The following is an 18,552-nucleotide window of genomic DNA, read 5'->3' on the forward strand; positions in this document are numbered from 1 at the left end:
GCCCCTTTGTTCAAACCAGAGAGAAAGACAGCTCACAAGTCCTTTGCTTGCTTCAACCATCTTGGATACCTGGTGGCCACATCCTGCCTCTGTCCAGTGGTTCCCACAGTGCTGCCTGGAGCCACTTAACTTTGCCAAGATGATGTCTCAGGGAGACAAGGTCACGAACAGCCACAGAGGGATCAAGTTGCAGAGAAATTACGAGTATGGGTTCAGATGAAGCAAATTCACCCAAGATGCAGGTAGCTAGATATGCACTAGATATGCTGGCTCCAGACCGCGGATGTTTGGGAACCTACCTCCTCTTAGGGTACCTGCCTTTCCTGGAAACCTCTGGGAAGGTCAGTACCTTAATATGATGCAGGCATCTCAATATTTTGGAAGATATTGTCCAGGCTGAAGCCCTGATGGGTAAGCTGGTCCCAGCATCTGATAATACTCCTATCTATCATTCACTTATGAATGCTTTATGATAATTAGAAATGGAGCATTTTCAGTCAGTTACCCAGAATGTCATCTCCATTGTCTATCCGGACCCCAATGTTTCAGTGTTGGGTACCAATATTTTCCCTATCCTTTGATCCCTCAATCACTTGTTCTTCTTGCAGCCCCTTTCTCAAGCACTGGGTATGAGAGAGGGGTTAGGTCCAAAGGCGCCTGGTGCTATGGGTGTCAGCCTGAGCAAACGGACTCTGGGTCCTCAGGTTGTCTAGACATGAGAACCTTGTTTTGTGGGTACTTGGCTGCATGGGGGGTATGTGTAGGTAAAACCAATAGGAGTTCAGCCAGCAGAAAGGAAGAGAAAGTCCCTGTCTTTTTTAAGGCTTGCGAAGAAGCAGGAGATCAAACATACACTTGCCCATGTGAAGCTCTGTGATCCATACATTTTCTATTCACATTTGTTGGCCGCTGGCCCAGCTGTAATTTAGCCTTGAAGCACCCACACTGTGCTTAGGAACAGCTGAAAACTGGATCATTCTTGGTGATTCTTTGGAAAACAAGGTCAGTCCCTTGCTTCCAACGGCATCTTGGGTTTTGGCTGTACTACTCAATAAAACAGGCCAGGACCACATTTCTGGCCCTGAGGTCAAAAGGCACATTCTGGCTTGTGTGTGCCCACGTGTTTGACCTTTCCTCCCACCAGCACAGGACACCCTTGCCCAAGTGTCCTGCTGGGGAGAGTCCTGGGTCCTCGTCGCCTCCTAACTGTGCCGAGACACTTTTTGGTGAACGGCAGCCAAAACCACACCAGGGAACAAGCTGATAAGTAACCAGACTGGACAACAGTAGGACAGAGCTCAAGGATGTTTCCTGTCTCTGTTTAATATTTTGCTTCTATGGAGGTAATCATTGAGTCATTTTTTGGCTACACGTGTGTATCTGTACACGTGTACCCAGGTGGAGCTGGGAGCGGTGTGAGAACGTCTTTGCATGTGACTATGGTTATGCATTCACATGTATGTGCTCGCTGTGAGGTGGCCATCCTCAGAAAGAGCCTGTTTTATATTGAAGATGTTTCTGCATTAACGTGTAAATTAAAGTATGGCTTCAATGATAGTCAAAAGGGAGCCCAAAAGAGAACAGAAAAGATTGATTATGTGCATATTTTAAGTGCTCTGTGTCTGTGAATGTTTACTTGAAAAATAAGAGTGAAAGAGAAGCACTGACACTGCAAATAAAAATAATATAGGGAAATACATCTCTTTTATTATTAAATTATGGATTAAAATAGGAACTGTGGGGGAATATAGAAACATATATCTCTTTGTGGAGGCTTTCTATAACAATCAGCATAAAATAACATAGCGGTACCTGACAGCTTAAATAAAGATAGGAGCTTCAGCGCCTATCTACGCATTTATCTCCTCTGATCCAGACAGGGTAAAGAGGCATAAAAGGCTCAGATAATAGCATCTTTTCTGCACACCAGCTCCCAAACGATAGGCAGATTTTATACTCGGTTACTCCACATAATGTCAACATTGTTAGAAAACAAAAGCACCATGAAGGAACATTTTTTTTCCTCCTTCCTCTCTTTCACCTTTTTTTCCTTCGGATCTTTTACCTTGTCATTTCTGCATAAAACATAAGAGGGCAGATCCAAGGCTCTGTGCCTCTTGATTAGGCCCTGGATTTGTGGGACAGCCAGACATGGGACAACAGGAACATGCAGTGAGGTTCAACGGGTGCACATGAATCATACGTGCGGACGAGGGGAAAACACTAGCCGATTCACTTAATTCCCTGTCCCCCTCCTCACCGCAAGCTGTCATAATATCTATTGCAGTCAATAGCTATCGACCACTGCACACCATGCCATTAACCTTTTCCACCCCACACGTCAGATGACGGAGACCAGGAAAGCCGTGTCACATCTGAGCTGAGCAGCATGCGGGAGGCAATGCAAGCAGAGCCACAGCACGCGCTGAACGGAGCAGTGAAGCTGCCAAAAAGTCTTATTACAACAGGGAGCGCCAGGGCGTTCCCTGCTCTCTGAGCTTTGTCCAGCGCATGGCCTTCTTGAAGGCTTGGGTTGCACAGTAGGACAGTCCCCTCTGAAGACCGGCCTGTGCTTTCCCCAGCTCCTTTCATCACCACCAGCTAACTGACACCCCTTGAGCAATTCTCCTGCTTCCTTGGCACGTCCAAAGTGACACTACTGAAAGCTAACTCATTGTCAGGGAGTTCCTGCAACCTTTGCACACCAATGTCCACCTCTCTGGAAAATGTAGCCCTCATCGGAAGTTTCAGATGGCATGGGAGCCAGGTCCTGGGCATTGCCTGAGAGACTGCATGCCATATTAGCTTCCACAGCTATGCTACTTTGCAACAGCTAATGTCCACAAGATCATCCTTCTTCTTCAGAATTGCTCAGCTGCTTTTACCCCAAGAACAGTCCTGAATCCACATAAATCTTTCAGTACGCCTGTCCTCCCTGGACAGACTGCACGGACAATCTCTACGGTAAGAGACCCTGAGCTCTCACTGGTCTTCACCCAACACTCACTTGAATCCTGGAACCCTCTTCCCTGGCTCTGCACAGAGCTGCAGCAGGTGCTTTACTGCTAAACCAGGAATAGAACAAGTAGCAGTATGAAAGAAGGCTGGATTTCTCTATCTCCTTTCACATGCACATTTTCTGATGTGAACTTAACTTTTTCCCCAGTGGAAATACTAGGAGCTCACTCTCTTTTCCGCAGATCAGCCAAATTCACATCACCCTGTGGGATCTGAATAGCTTCAGAGACTTCTAGTCAGAGCTCTATCAAACTCGGCTGGGGGTTACTTGGGGTGGACGCACAGATGCACATACACTAAGTTCATTTACTCAGGAAACCACAGGCTGAAGAACAGCATAATCAGCCTGTTTACCTTAGTCAGATTAGCTTGATAGTTCTTAGTAGCCTTGGGGGGTTTTCCCAGAGAGATCTGTATTTGGCTCCTTGGTTTGTTATGAGAAGGAGTTCTTTGTACTTGCTTGGGGAGATAGTGACGAATCTTGGCAGTGACTACTCACATTTTCTGGTAAATACTTACTTTGAGTCACAGCATAATGGAAGGTGACAATCAGAATTAAATGCCCAAGGCTGAGCTTGGAGCCAGTCCCTTGGAGACGGTTGGATCCAAGCTCCTGCCTTCCCCACCTCTAGGGAGGAAAGAGCCATGTCTCAGGGAAGGAGACCTTGTGTCCTGGGGGCAGGGAGGCCCTGGGAGAGGTGGAGAGGGTGAGGCTAAGTCTGAGGCAACAAGAACAAGGTTATTTTACTAGAGAGGAGTGGAAACCGCCTCATCACCCGTTAACGAGAGGCAGAGCCCAGGGCCAGCCAAGCCTCTTGGCTGACCCAGACTCAGCCACCACTCAGCCACCTACCAGCCCTACCACCAAAGGACCATCCAAGACCCTCGGGTGAGCAGCACCATGTTTCCACAATGCCTTCAACATCAGTGTGCGTCCCCGTACTTTATCCAGGAATGGGTATGTGGGGTGCACAGAAAAAAGGGGGTGAAGGAGCTTTGGCCAACCCTCATCCCAAAGTGTATCAGGCAGCAGCTAGTGACACTGTCACAGAGGCCACACAGTCCCTTCACAGCTGCATGGACTTGCAAACCCTAGACACACATGCACCCTTTAATCCTCAAGCCCAAGACCCACAACTCTCCTGAAAAAGAATTGCATCAAGCCTCACGCTTGGCCTAAACTGAGACCCTTCGATTTCTTTTTCCAGTAAAAAAGAGAAAAAATAAATAACCTAAACATTTTCCTCCTAAATCCTAGCTTAAAACTTTTTCTTTCTCTGTTTCATGCTGTTGCTCTCTCTCCTCCCCTCCCTGTCTTACAGAAGTGTGACTAATCCTCTTCCTTCCCTTGCACTGTTACCTTGAAGGTATTTATAGAGTGTGATCATGTTCTCTCCCGTGTCTTTTTTCCCTTTTCAACTCTGGATAAATCAAGCTTCCTCAGACTTCTCTCATGTGTCTTATCTTTCACGAGGTCATGCTAACTGCAATGGCAAGCCAAGAAAGGCTCTGCCTGTTGGAGAGGACACTTCAGAGTTGATTCAGCTGCTGCACAAGCTCTACAAGAAACTTTTGAGAACCTGTTCTGCATATGCACATCCCAGGCTCCTTGCCGGCTCCGCACATGTGTGGGTGTGCGTTCACCTGCGTCTGTTAGAAACAGGAGGATTTATCCACTCCCAATCAAATTAGGCAGCGCTATCATTTATTTTATATTATCGCATGTCATTGCCAGCCTTTTGAGCTGGAAGTAGCAGAGAAAAAGATGAATCTGAAGGGTTGAAAGAGATTAAGCTGAAACAGGTTTGCCCAACAGCGTCGGCAGGCTGTGTCTGAGAAATTGCAGGTGTCTGGAAGGGAACGGGCGTTCTCTCATGCTGTGTCTAGATTAGTTAATTAAGTAAACTCAAGGTGCTGGTCCAAATGGCCCAAAATAGCCTGCATCCATGCTGCTAAACAATCGTCTCCTTCAAAACAGAGCAGTCGCATGCAAACTGCCTGCTGGGAAAGGTCCCTGGCTTGTGCTAACACCTGACCAGTGTCCAGGAGATGGTTAACTGGGCCAGGCCAAAACCATTTCAGGGAACACTGAGTGTTTTAATAGGCTGGACAATCAAGTCCCAGCGATTTGGAAGGCTCCTGGGCACTGGTATTCATGACTCCCAGCAGTGTTGTCAGCTTCAGGTACTTCCAGTCATCACTGCTGACTGGGCTCATCAGGTCTGCAAAACTGATTTGGAATTTCCCATTGGATTTCTTCTTTTCTCTTTTAACCACGGGAAAAATTGGATTTTTGCAAGTAGGAAAAAAAAAAGTGCTAAATGATGTTTTAGCATTATTTTTGTTTGAGTTGGAAACACTGAAATGATGGCTCCCTGGCTACTCCCTGCTCCGTTTCTTCTCTCTTGGAGGAGAAGAAACCTTGGTGCTTCGATGGAATTCATCTTATTGAACTTAGGACGACTAAAAGTCAGGGAAACAGTCTAAAACCGTCACCTTGATTCACTTTGTCCTCCTTGGAGATACACTAATCAGTGCAGGATACACTGATCCTCTAATCAATCCATTGATTAGAGGAATAATTCATATGACCTGGTGAAAACCAGGTGGGATGAAACTCATCTCCTGCAACCTGCTGAGGACACCTCTGTCTGATACGTGGGCAGGGGACAAAAGAGAAACAGGGTCCATTTCTCTTCCTGTCCAGTGATCCTCCAGGAAGGCTGTGGAAAATCTTTTTCATTAAGAGTAGGTAAAACAGAACAGAGGCACCTGGGACTTCAAACATTTGAGTCCTCATTTTTTACCTGAAATTATCAATAAACATTTTTTTCTCTTTCTATCTTTTATTGCAATTTCTGCTATTCCTGATTTTCTGTTGTTGTTTGGAAGCCAAATTGTACCAAAAGCCCACTCTTTTTCTAGCGGAAGGGCTTTAGGTTTCCCAGCCTGCTCTTCTATCAGCGTTTTTTATTTTTTTGCATCCCAGGGCTGCTCCCATGTCTCTGCGGCACATTACAGAGTTCGTCCCCCTCTCTTTAGCAGCGCACATCCCTAATCCCAGCGCAAAGCAGGATCACTGATCTCTGTGTAGAGGATACAGGCAGATTTTCAAAGCCGATTAGTCAGCTACTGCACTTGAATTCAGTTCCTGTGTAAGTACCAAAATAAGAGCTCAGCAGATCGCACACACAGCAGGTGCTGCTAAAAATCACATTGTTTCTGATATACTGATGAGTAATTTTGATCCCAGCTTGTAGTTAGCAGCTTTAGCACAAATATCCCAGGTCAAAAGCTGCACTGTTACCTGGTCCCGACTCACAATAACTCAGCTACCATATAAATACCCCCGTTTTACACTGAGATGTAGTAAGCTTGCATCACTTTTCAAAACCTGAGAAAAACAGAAAGAAATAGGTCCCATGATTCCTAATCCCAGCTGCCTATTCTAACCACAGGACAACATTTGTCCTGCAGAATTAGGAACTTTTTGGAGAGTTCACTGTGTTTCTTTGGGGGGTTTTGTTTGTTTGTTTGGGGTATTGTTGCCTTTTTTGTCTGTTTTGGGTTTGTTTGTTGTCTCTAGCCCTTTTGATTATAATTAATACTTATTGGTAATGCGATAGTATATAAAGAACTTGGCCAGGGATCTGGGCCCCCTTGAGTCAGGTACTTAATTACAAACAGGCTTTCTAACACACATTAAGGATTGGCCTGGCTGGGTCTGCAGGGAGGAAGAATGAAACAATATTAGGAGAGGGAGATAAATTTCCTTGCATTAGTCCCAGCGGGGTGGTAACTCTGGCCTGATTTACCCAGCGTGTATGCGTCCACACGCCACACTGATGGATGGGTCCCCGAGCCATCACTTAACATGCACTTCCCTGCAGAGACTCAAGTCACCTTTCAGAGATGGGGAAATTCAACCCTTATGGCTTCCCCAGTTCCTGACTCAGCTTCAGATGTTTGCTAAGGTCCTACGTGTTTCTTCTCCCGGCTCTTAGATTCCCTATGAAGGTTCACCTGCATCTTCTGCGTAGCCTCTCATGAGCCCTTTCACCTCCGCTTCCCACCTCCAGACCAGAATCACCACCAGACCTGCTCCACTCTTCCCTTCTCATGCTTTCTTGCCCATATTGAGAAGTCTCAAATCACAGGTTTAACACAACTCCAGATCTCTTTCCCAAAACAGTGGGAGAGCCCCACAAAACAGACTGGGTCTTAGAGAAGGTTCCTTATCTGGGTCTCACGACATTACCCTTAGTTTTTCCCTGTAATTAGCAGCCTAAATCACCACAAAAAGGAGACGAGCTTTCAAATCAAACTTGGAAAAGCAGGAAGTTCTCTGGGAACGGGGCACCCAACCACCTTCTGGGAGCCCTTGGGGAAGCACAGCTTAGGGCTTTAAGGTTTGTTTCTACAAACCGCAGTGAGACCCCAAGGTGATCCCATCATCTTCCTAAAGGGGAACCTGCTCTTCTCTCTTATTTTAAGTGATTGGTTGTTGTCCTGATTCAAAACAAAGCTTTTATTTCCAACATGCAGCTTGAGTTCTTTTTCTCTCCTCCTCCGAGCACCGTTCTAGCTCCTTGTGAGGAGAACAGTCCCTTCACATTACCTCGAAGGCACTTATAGCTGTGATTGCGATGACCCCCGAGTGGTTTTTCCTACGCTGAGCTCTCAGCCGAGATGACTCTGCCCGTGCCCTCTCTCCGAAAGATGATGTTGCTGTGACAGGCAGACCAAGGTGTGCAGTTTGTCTCAAGCAGCCTCACAGGATTATGTTCTCTTACCAAGAGGAAGAAACAAAACAAACAGATTGAGCTAGGAGGAAAGGGAAAAAAAACAAAAAAAAAAAGACCTACCGTGAAATTGCTATAACTCAAGTGTCAAATCTGAGGCATAAATCAACTAACCCTTGCAAGGAGGAGTGTAATTCTTCACCATGCAGAGCAAACACTTAGGCAAACTCAGCCTTGTCTGGGGCTTAACAGAAACAGGTCAAATGGCTTTGATTCATTCCAAACCCTGTCTAATAATTCAGCGTGCTGGTTTGCTCTCGTCTCCATTAGTAGATGGCAAACATATCATCCTAACCTGCAGCCTTTATTACAGAAGATTCAATGTGCATGGCTTTATTTCACCTCATTCCTTGCGACATCTTTTTAAGGTGCCTTCTGCTGTACATACTAAATTATCAAAGGAAAACAGAGACAGCAACAAAGGAAAAAATGTGTGCTACTACCGGAGACATCTGCTACCTATTTCCAGATAGCAGGTAACAGAGTCAGCTGTAAAATATCTGAGAGATATTGCTGTGAAGGCTGTCATGGAGTGATGCATTTTTCTTAGCATACATGGAAGTTTTAATCTCAGAAGAAATATGTAGCCTGTTATTAAGATTTGTTTATCCAAAGTTGCAGAGAGTGGTAGCTGAGAAGCTATAAGTTTCCTCTTGGTTTTCCTCCCCAGGGCAAGTCTGAATTTCTTTGGCTGAAAAAAGGGGCAGGTTTGCTGCAAGCTGGCTTCCCGTCCCTGCTGCACACCCAGCTGAAATGTGCCACTAAAATGATTGCATCTACAACTGACACTTGCGGAGCCAGTCTGCAAATCCTGGACACCAGTTACGGGTGATGAGGTGAGGGATGGACCATCAGAAAAGGCGAGTTATAATCATTTCCATTCATGGTGGAACAGATACTTGTGGAGGATCTGGTATAAGCAGCAGGAGAAAAAACAGAGCAAAATATGCAATAAAGATTGCCACGTCAGAAGAAGATGAACCGAGAAGTTCAAAAGCCTAAGTGACTTGCCCTCTGTGTAAAATTGTCATGCCCAGAACCACGTGAACCTTCTACAAATGGTGGCTTAGACACCAAGCTTGCTTCAAAAAATACAAAGCCGTCATCCAAACGAAGGTTCCCTTCCCATGAGGCTGTAGCTGCCCTGTGTTTTCTTTGCTCTGTTTAATCATGGATGATGGGATTTCCCAGGTGGCTGCTGCAAAGGCATCAGCCAGCCTCACCTGATGCAGAGCTCAAAGCAAAGCCTGATCATTTGTGCAGAGATTGTGTTCAATTCACCCTCCCTGAGTGCACCCTCACGTTCCCCTGGGGCTTGTCCCGCGCGTTCACTTGGCCCAGTTCAGCTCTGAGTCTCCAGAGACCTCAGACCGCACAGACAGGGACTCCCAAACACACTCCCATTGCTGCCTATCTGAAGAGAGTCGGCACATCCCACAGGCACCCCTGCTCCTCACGGGCTTTACATCCGTTAGCAGCTAAACTCTCCGGAGGCTGAAGGGATCTGAAAAATGTGTGTGCAATGCATCCTGCGAGGTAATCTACAGCACAGACCTCTTGCAGTTAAAGACCTGCAGCTCAGGCAGAAGCCTTAATGTTGCATCTTGACTTGAATTATCTGCTTGGCCTTCCTCTTCTTTGTACAAGTGACAGGAACAGACAGGAAAAGCAAAGCCCATTGGTTTCTCTGATCTTAACTCCCAGCCCTTTAGCATCTGGACCAGCTTAAAATCCAACAGCCAAAGCGAACAGCTATCCCCTTGGGGGCAAACAATAAATGGCTGGGCCCGGCAACATATCAAAGATGAGCCATTTGATCCTGCTTTTGGAAGAAGCATCACAAAACCTGACCCCTTTCTTTTCCCCTCAGTAAAATGGACCCATGAATTTGAAAACAGCTGCCTGCACTTGCGTGACAGAATGACCCATACGTTATCAGTAGCGTGGGGAGTGCTGCTAATAACCCTGTCAAAGTGCTCAGCAAGGGCAGGTATCACAGACAGGTTTTTCCAGTTGGATTCAATAAATCAAAACCACCGCGCAACTATTTTTACAGCAACTTTCATGCAAACTGCCTCCCAGATGGCTTTGGACTGAAAGAGGAACGTGTGCAGTGAGGAGCTGCCTGTGGAGGAAGAAAAGGGATTCGCATGAAGGGAGGTGAAAAGAGATGAATCTCAAGAGTGGCAGGATACGGTGAAGACAGTTCTGAGTTGGGGAATACATATACAGTCCGATGGGATGTAGGGAAACACTTTCGCCCATGGGGACAGTCAAGCAGTGGAACAGGGGCCCAGAGAGGTTTTGCAGTCTCCATCCCTTGGGGGGGGTTTCAATACTAGGATAGATAAAGCCCCACGTAACCTCGTCTGATCACAAGATCAGGCTATAAAGCTGACCCTGTCCTGAGCCGATCCCCCAGCATTCCTTCCAGCCTGAATTATTCTATGATCCTATGATCTCAAAGGAAACAGATTAGGTGCATGTCAGAGTGAGTGAGGTGAGGTCCAAGCCCACTCCCTGGACCATCCTTGAACAAGGTAAACCCTATGGCATCTTGGCCTGCTCTTTGAGTGTCCTGAAAGGTAGATCTCTGCACACCCTTGTCTCAGGAGAGACCTCAGCTCTCATTCGAGCCGTCTGTTTCAGGCAGGCAAAGCTCAGTCTCCCCAGCAGCTCCTTCTGGTGTGGCTGGGCTTAGATCCCACAACATGTTTTAAGGCAAGCAATTCACTTCTGCTCACTCCAGTCAGGTAGACCAGAAAGCGCATGAGGTGACCAGGCTCTGGGAACACACAAGTGGTCTGGTCATGCCCTGCACCTTGCGTTGATGTCATTCCCACTAGCAGGAAAACATCTGGTACTGCTGAGTGACTGAAGGCACCCCAAGGCAGATCTGCAGATGGGGTAGGGCTTCATACCAGCTCAACTTCTGCTCCCCCTGGATTGGGTCCTGCAGCTGGAGCCAAGGTTTGGAAAACGGAGGTAAAGAACCTGCACCCATGAGTGAGATGGGACCCAGGAGACTTGGATGGGTCTCTTGGCTGTGTCAGCAACAGGTTGCACAGTAGGATAAGGTGAATTGCACTCCAGGAGTGACCCACCACCAGCTGCACTGGTAGCCTGTGGATGTCTCCCAGCTGAAGATACCACCACTGCAAACATTTCAGGTTGGCTGGGCTGCCTCCTATTCTCCCACCTCCTCCTGGGCTTCTGCCTCTCTGCTGCACCAAGCTGCTGCTTCTCCTAGCTTGCTCCTGCCCTGACAAGAGCAACACAGCAATACACTGAGACTGTCTTCACACCAGTTGGTATCATCTCCCATCCATGTCTGGTCCTGGATCCATCTGCTCTCTCATCTCCTACTTAGATACCAGTTCTTGCCTCAAAGCCATTTTTTCATTCTAGCTAGGTACAGGGCCTTGCGCAATGGGGGCTGCAACAAGAGAATAAATTCCTGGATGATTCAAGGGCATTTAAATGTGATGCGACCTTAGAAGATCCCTATTGTTTCTGCACACTCATTTGTTCTTCACCGTGACAGACCCAGGATCTCCTTGCCCAGGAGAAATGGTGGCTTCAACTTCTGCAGCTTTCCTGCTATGCACACAACAGTCCCAGGTCCTTCCCCTCCCTCACTGTGACCACCACAAACCCCTCCTGGACTCTTACACCAACAAGCCACCTCTCAGTCACACCAGACTCAGTTTCCCCACTGTCCATCTCCGGGACCAAATGTCCATCCACAACTCCACTTCCCATCCACAACTTTAAACTTATCCTCTACCCTCATTTTCCAGTCTGCTGTCACCAGGAGTCCAACACCAACACTCCCATGTTTGAACCATTAAAGTTGTGATGGCCAAAAGAGGTGAAGGGAATCCATAGGGATGGTATAAAGGTCTCAGACATCTCACAGCTCTCGTCAAGTCCATCGAGGCTTGAAGTCCTTGCTAGAAGGTGTTACCAAAGGGAATTTTGAGAGATATGTTTGAAAAAAGTGCAACTGTACTGAATTGAAGATTGACAGGGACAAGCTTTTCATAGTTTTCTTCCTTTTTATTTTTTAGTGAAATATTTCTGTCTAAAAAAATTGTTTTAGTGGGAGAACAGCCTTTGAATTTGTTCTTTTCCACTTTTGGATCAAAAAGAAAGAGGTCCTTTTTTACAAAAAAGAAAAAAAGGAAGCAAAAGGAAAATAAAGTCCACTGGAGGGAAAAAAATCAAGGATGAAATGGAAATCTTGGTAGCAGGGTATTTTTATTGAAAGGTGGCAAACTTCAGCCACATTAAATGTCTAATCATAAAAAGATCAAATGGAAAGTTATAGAAATGAACAAGTCTTTTGTGTGAAAACAATCAGCTGAATTTCAGGCAAAAAAGAAGTCTTGTGTAAAAATTACCGGGATAACAGAGAAGACATTTCTGTCCCCGAAAGCAAAATAAAATACTGCTCACACTAATTATTAGATTTAACTGGTACTAATTTTTACCCAGCAGTAATTAGTATTTAAGGCTCCAGAGCTCTGGAAAAGTATTTTCCAGGTGTGGTGAAAATACACTGTTGAGATCCTTGCTGAGGAATAGGCACAGTGTTTGAGGACAGCCTGTTGAGGGAGAAGTTTTATTTCTTCTCCGAGCCGATACAGAGAGACATAAATATCACGTTCTTATTGATGCAAATAATGGATTGCTCCTGTCAGAACTGACAAAGACACTAATTTAAGCAGCTTTCCCCTCTCTCACACACACATACGCATTTTGCAAGAGATTCTGCTCTCCCCCCCTGGGATCCGAGTTCCAAAACCAGGTGAAAATCTGCCAGACGATCTCTTGTGTTTGATTGCATCTGTGAAGAGACTGTGGGAAACATATGCTACAAATTATGCTAACGACCGAGCGCAGTTAAAATTTGCCAGGTAAACACGACAGTTGTCAGCAGAAGATACCCCAGATGCCGTTTCAGCGCCCTGCCCTCCATCGCTAGCGGCTGCGCTCTGCAACGGTCCAGAACTGACTCTGGGCATGATGAGGACTTTGCAGCAAACCATTATTTTCAGCTCTAGCCCAGATTTTCATTCTCATCCTCTAATTATTGCGTTGTTAACGCGAGGACTGATATGTCCTCTGGACACTGCGCAAGGGATGGGGGATGCTTCGGGGGCTGGTTACGGGTGTAATCTAGACAGGTTTCAAAGCAAATGATATTTAATTATATCGGCACTTTCTAGAGCACTGATCTTCCGTGAAGCCTTTTAGCTTTACCTGAATATCCCTCATCAGTGCCCTGTGAGTGGGATTTCTAGCCAGTACCGCAGTGCAAGCCAATATCTGGGGACACTGAGGCAGCAACGAACTTCACCCAAGCCACATCCCTGTCCCAAGCTGCATGCTCCTACCGTGCCCATGCGGCTGCCACTGGCATTTGTGTGGCTGCTGGTGAGACAGATCAGGAGCTGATCTGGCTGAAAAGTGGTCAAAAAAAAAGTAATAATAATAGTAAAGTGTTCAGCTAGACCAGTTTCCCGGTCTGGCTCATCCTGAGTGCCTGTGCCACCAGGGAGCTGGGTATGAAGTGACAGCAGGAGCTCTCCGTCCAAGCTGGATGACGGTGACACTGCCTAGTCCCACCTCTAAAAGCCATAATTTCCCCAAAGGTTGCCTCCTCCACCTGGCAACTTCTCAAAAGCGGGGGGACACAACAGCGAGGGTCTCCTGCTACAGCCCACGTGGTTTCCACCCAGTGCGGACGAAGCTGGGAATTGCCGCGCTTGCAATTTGAGAAGCTGCTGTCTCCACACTGGGTCTCCACCCCTGCACTCCCGATCCCTGTGGGACCTCTCCCCAGGCATGTCTAAATGTGTAACCCCTCGTCTATCCATTACATGCCCGGCTGGAAAACATCTAGAGAGGAGGGCAAGGGCCTTCTGGATGGCATCCATTGGGAATGGTGCCGAGCCTGCAGGGGTCAAATGCCAGTTCAAAGGGGAAAAGGTCCTTCTGGAGACCCTGAGATCAGAAGGCCAAAGGCTGAACTAGCTGATGATTTTGCTATAACTTGGACCAGAAGCAATGAATGTGTCCTTAAAACCTGCCTACTAATCCCAATTGCATTGCTGATAGTGGAGAGCTGGCCATTTGCAGAAGCTCTTTTCTTTCAGTTACTTTCTCTAGAGGAAAATCAATCAGTCCATCAGTCAGTCAATCAGTCAGTCAATCAGTGACTCAGTCAATCTGAACCACTTGGAAAATGGATCCTGCAGAGACCTGGGCTGCCACCCCAGAGGCTCTGCAATTCTTGCAGGAAAGATCTCCAGCTCCGAGGGAGGCTGGGACCTTACCCCAGCCCAGGGCACAGCTCCAGCCACTGCGAGATGAAGCCATCCCAAACTGGGATCTGTTCAGACCCTGGGATCCTCCAAACCCCTGGAGTGAAACGCTCCAGGGTTGGACATGGCACCCTTTGGGGGCTGAAATCCCCCAGTGCCTTTGGGACTTGCAAGAGTTGCTGCTGGTGACATCTAGTGACAGGCAGAGCCGGCACGAGGAGTTACCTGGAGCTCTGACAAAGCCTTCCTCATCAAGGGAAAAACCTGCTTGGGGTCTACCCCAGGACGTTGGCTGGCAGCGGGGATGCTCAGGGTGCAGAGGAGGCAGGTGCCAGGCCACACCGTGCGGGCCAGGAGGTCCCAGCTACAGTGACACATCTCAAGACCTTTTCCTCCCGCAGCGGCCACCTGAAAAGGACCAGCGCATCCTGCCCCCTGCCTCCCCACAGCCTTCCGTGGTCTATTTAAGCACAGGCTCATTCTTGGGTTTGCTATCTCAGAGAAGCACAGGAGGAAAAAAAAAAAAAAGAGAGAAAGAAAAAGAAAAAACACCCTAAAAGGAGCTGTCAGGGTTGCAGCCAGGCAAAGTGAGCCAGCAAGGCAGCTCCCAGCCTGGCTGCCCGGTGCTGCCAGCCCCTGGACTACGGCCCCTTCGCACAGCTCTTGCCAGGGACCCGGGTGAGCATCGGGCATTGCACACGAGAGGTCTGCCTGCTCCGAGCCGGGGAGAAGCGGGACGCGAGCGGGATGCTGAAAGCATGGATGCTGCGGACCACATCCCAGCGGATACGGCGGCACGCCACGGGGGACAGCGTGTCCTGCACCAGCGGTCGCAGCTGCCTTTAACGATCTCAGGGGCACAGGGGGAGCGGGGATCCTTAACCCTGCACTCCCGGTGCAGAAAGACCCGAGGTCAGCCCAGCTTGAAGGAGGCGTGTGGAAATCTGCAGCAGGAACCCCTGCCCACACACACACACACACACACACACACACACACACACACAGACACTCAGGTCAACCTGACAATTAGGACACACGCACCAGCCCGGTGCACGGTGCTGCACACGCACAGCAGCAGAGCTGGAGCTCACGTGCTTCCAGCCCACTCCCACCGGCTGAGAAACCCGCGTTTTGCCCCTGACATTTTTCCAGCCTCCTCCCTACACTGTGGGGCTGCTCGGCGCCGCGCAAAATCTGCCCCCCCTCCCCCAGCTTCTTTTCCCAAGCAAGAAGTGCATTCATTCCTTGAGTTATTTAGCCGTTTCCACAGCAAACAGGAGTGACAGTAGGACAGATCCCAGAGCGGTGGGATTCCGAAGTACATCCAGCCAGAGCAAGTGTCTGCCTTTAACTAAAAGGCAGCTGGGAGGTCCCTCCTCCCCCCCCCCCCCCCAAAAAATAAATCTGGGTGATGCTACCCCCAGGGTTTTCCCCTGGTGCTGGGATGCTGGAGGGGGGGAAGAGAAGCATCCCGGGCCCGAGCCGAAGCGGGGTGTCGGATAAATAGACCTGGCAGCAAAGCCCAGCAGAAAGTTGCCTCCGCCGGACACGCAGCGCTACTCACCCAGGAGGATCAGCGTGCAGAAGTAGAGGATGCCCCTCATCCTACCGCCGCGGCTCGGCTCCGCTCGGCTCTGCAGGTGGCCCGGCCCGGGCGGGCGGAAAGACAGACGGACGGACGGACGGGCGGGCGGCAGCAGCGCCGGAGGAGGAGGAGGAGGATGCGCGGCGGGAGGTTGGGCAGGGCGGCGGGTCCCCCCCGGCCCCTGCCCTTCCCCGGGGCGGGGGGCGAGCGCTGCCGGGTGCTGCCGGCTCAGCCCCGCTCCGGCCGCGGAGTCATGCCCGCAGCCGGGCCGGGCAGCGGCGGGTGCTGCCGGCTCCTCTTCGCCGCATGCCTCCGGGGCAGCCTGGGGAACAGAAAACACTTTTTCTTTTTTTTTCCGCTTTTTTTCTTTTTTCCTTCCCCTTCCTCCTCTCCAGCAGCAAACTTCTATCCGGGGGTGGGGAGGGGGGTGAAGCGCAGGGGTTTATCCCGCGGCGGCCGGCGGTGCGCTGCGCCCTCGCCGCCTTCCCGAGCCTGCTGCCTCCGCCCGCGCCTCGCCTCGCCTCGCTTCCCCGGCCGCGGACGAGCGGGGAGGGGCTTAAACGCACAGCCGCCTTCCTCCTCCTCCTCCTCCTCCTCGCTCGCCCCTTGCTCCGCGGCCCCGCTGCTGCCTCTCGTCCCCCGCTCCGCCTTCCCCGGGGTGGCCTCTCCCCGACCCACGAGCAGGTACGCGCACCTGGGTCTTCGGGGAGCCGCCGGTGACCAGCCCTCCGCGTCCCCGTGGCGTGCCCCGTTTTGCCCCCTCCAGCCCCAAGCTGTCTTCACGCTTCTCCCGTTGCCCCCCAGGGAGGATCCCGCCGTCCCTGCACGAGATCCCGAAGCCCTGTCTCTGTGCGGCATCAGGCCGGGTGCTCACTTGGGTTAACACCTCCAGCCTCATTCTCTTCTCTTGATCCATCTTCTGATCCGGAGAGCAAGTGGTCCAGCACGGTTTGCACCTGCAGGGCTGGACTCTTCTCCCAAAGCCGGTGGTTGCCCCTCCTGCATCCATCATGCCCCACGCTACCCCCGGGCACACCTGGGCACTGGGGAGGATCAGGATGAAGCCATGCCAGGGAGCGCACCAATAACTGCCCATGTGGCAGTGTTTAAGCCTGGTCTTGACCATTTTGCAGAATCACAGAATGGTCGAGGTTGGAAGGGACCTCTGGAGATCATCTAGTCCATCGCCCCTGCTCAAGCAGGGTCACCTAGAGCACATTGCCCAGGATCGCTTCCAGGCAGGTTTCGAATATCTCCAGAGAAGGAGACTCCACAACCTCTCTGGGCAACCTGTTCCAGTGCTCTGTCACCCTCACAGTGAAGAAGTTTTTCCTCATATTCAGATGGAACTGTCTGTGTTTCAGTTTGTGCCTGTTGTCTCTTGTCCTGTCGCTGGCATTTACTAGTGGAGACACAGCCCTTAAACCACTGTAAATGTGCCACTGTAAGAGCCACATCCTACCTGCTGTCCCCATGACGATACCTTCCATTAATCCTCCAGCAACACGATCGTCTTCCAAGCAGCCCCCCAAAGCCACCTCTGTAAATCCAGGTGATGTCCTCCCACATCCATCACCCTCAATCCCCATCCCCATGTGTCCTTCCCCATGATGCGCTGAGCCCTCCAACCCTACCCAGTCCCTGCAAGACAGCCTTTGGCATCATCCCCCTGTGCTTCTCCCATGTCCCAGCAGGTCACCCTCCTTTAGGAAGCTAAGCAGCAGAGCCTGGCTCCTAAAGCCACCTCTTAATCTTTATGATGATGAGTGAGCATCATTTCCCACTACCTCCATTTCATGCATGGAGTAGCTGAGACACAAAAATGTGAAGTGATGTCTTCAGATTCACCCAGTAATTAACTGGCCATCAGAGTAAGAAGCCTCATTCCCAAGTCAGTACCCTGTATAAGCGGCCACCTTTATTCCTCCTTCTAACGCAGGCCTGACCTTTTAAAGGACTTACTTTTCTGTTCTCTCTTCTTTTCGCCTCGCCTCTTGCTCTCTTCTTGCATCCCCCTTTCCTCTTCCTCCTTTCTTTTTCCCCTTCCATCCTCCCTCCTTCCCTTCCTCCCTCATAAAGTTTTCACTTTCCTTTTAAGCATAGAGGCTTCTTTGGCAAATGAGAGAAGTAGTGGTATTTTTTTTTTTCAAATTGAAAGCTCAGGGGGTGCTTTTGAACTTTTGCAATGAGAGGTTTTCTCTACTGCTGGGTCAGGTATTTTAGCTAAACAGGTATTTAAAAGCTATCAGAAGGCTTGTTTTTTTTTTTCTGCTGGAGCTGTTCACGGTTCTTAACTTGCATTTCCTAGTGGCATAACCTTATTAATTCTCCATCAAGTCCTCCCTTAAAACCAGGGGAACTGGACCTTTCTATTTTTCAGGAGAAGAACAGAGTAGGAAAATAATTCATACAGTTGTTTCTAGGTATTATATATAAAGCATAAAGAGGTCGAGAAATTTTTTTTTTTTTCCCCCTCTGCTTGGCAAATCAAGAGGAAGGGGTGATCCATGGCCTTGCTCCCTCCTTTTGAAAGTTTCTACCATGTACCAGTCTGGAGCTGTTCAATTAGCTAGTTTTCTAGTCCTGTGTCAGAATGGGAAAACTGTAAATAAATGAATGTCTTTAATAACTATATTTCACATCCAAAATCAGTATTTTCCAAGCTACTCATTGGGGAAAAATAAAGTGTTAATAAAACCTCATTTAGAGTAAAAAAGACATTACTTTTGAGCTTGTTTTTTTGACTCCTTTAAGAGGAGTATGATTGCATTTAAGGAAATTTAAAAATGAAATTGCATTGAAATGCAATTGAAACATC

The 18,552-nt window shown here is 48.9% G+C and overlaps 1 protein-coding gene across 3 annotated transcripts in view; it reads right to left on the minus strand.

Moving 5' to 3' along the window:
* Positions 1-15,785, minus strand: part of GFRA4 (GDNF family receptor alpha 4) — a 77,458-nt gene extending 61,673 nt beyond the window's left edge. For all 3 annotated transcript variants that reach the window (XM_067297220.1, XM_067297218.1, XM_067297221.1), the window contains exon 1: positions 15,714-15,785. In XM_067297220.1, coding sequence (XP_067153321.1) covers positions 15,714-15,753 — 40 coding nt within the window. In that variant the 5' untranslated portion in view covers positions 15,754-15,785. The remainder of the gene's footprint in view (positions 1-15,713) is intronic.
* Positions 15,786-18,552: the final 2,767 nt, after the last annotated feature.

This window comes from Apteryx mantelli, chromosome 5, assembly GCF_036417845.1.
Source record: "Apteryx mantelli isolate bAptMan1 chromosome 5, bAptMan1.hap1, whole genome shotgun sequence".
NCBI classification, from domain to species: domain Eukaryota; kingdom Metazoa; phylum Chordata; class Aves; order Apterygiformes; family Apterygidae; genus Apteryx; species Apteryx mantelli.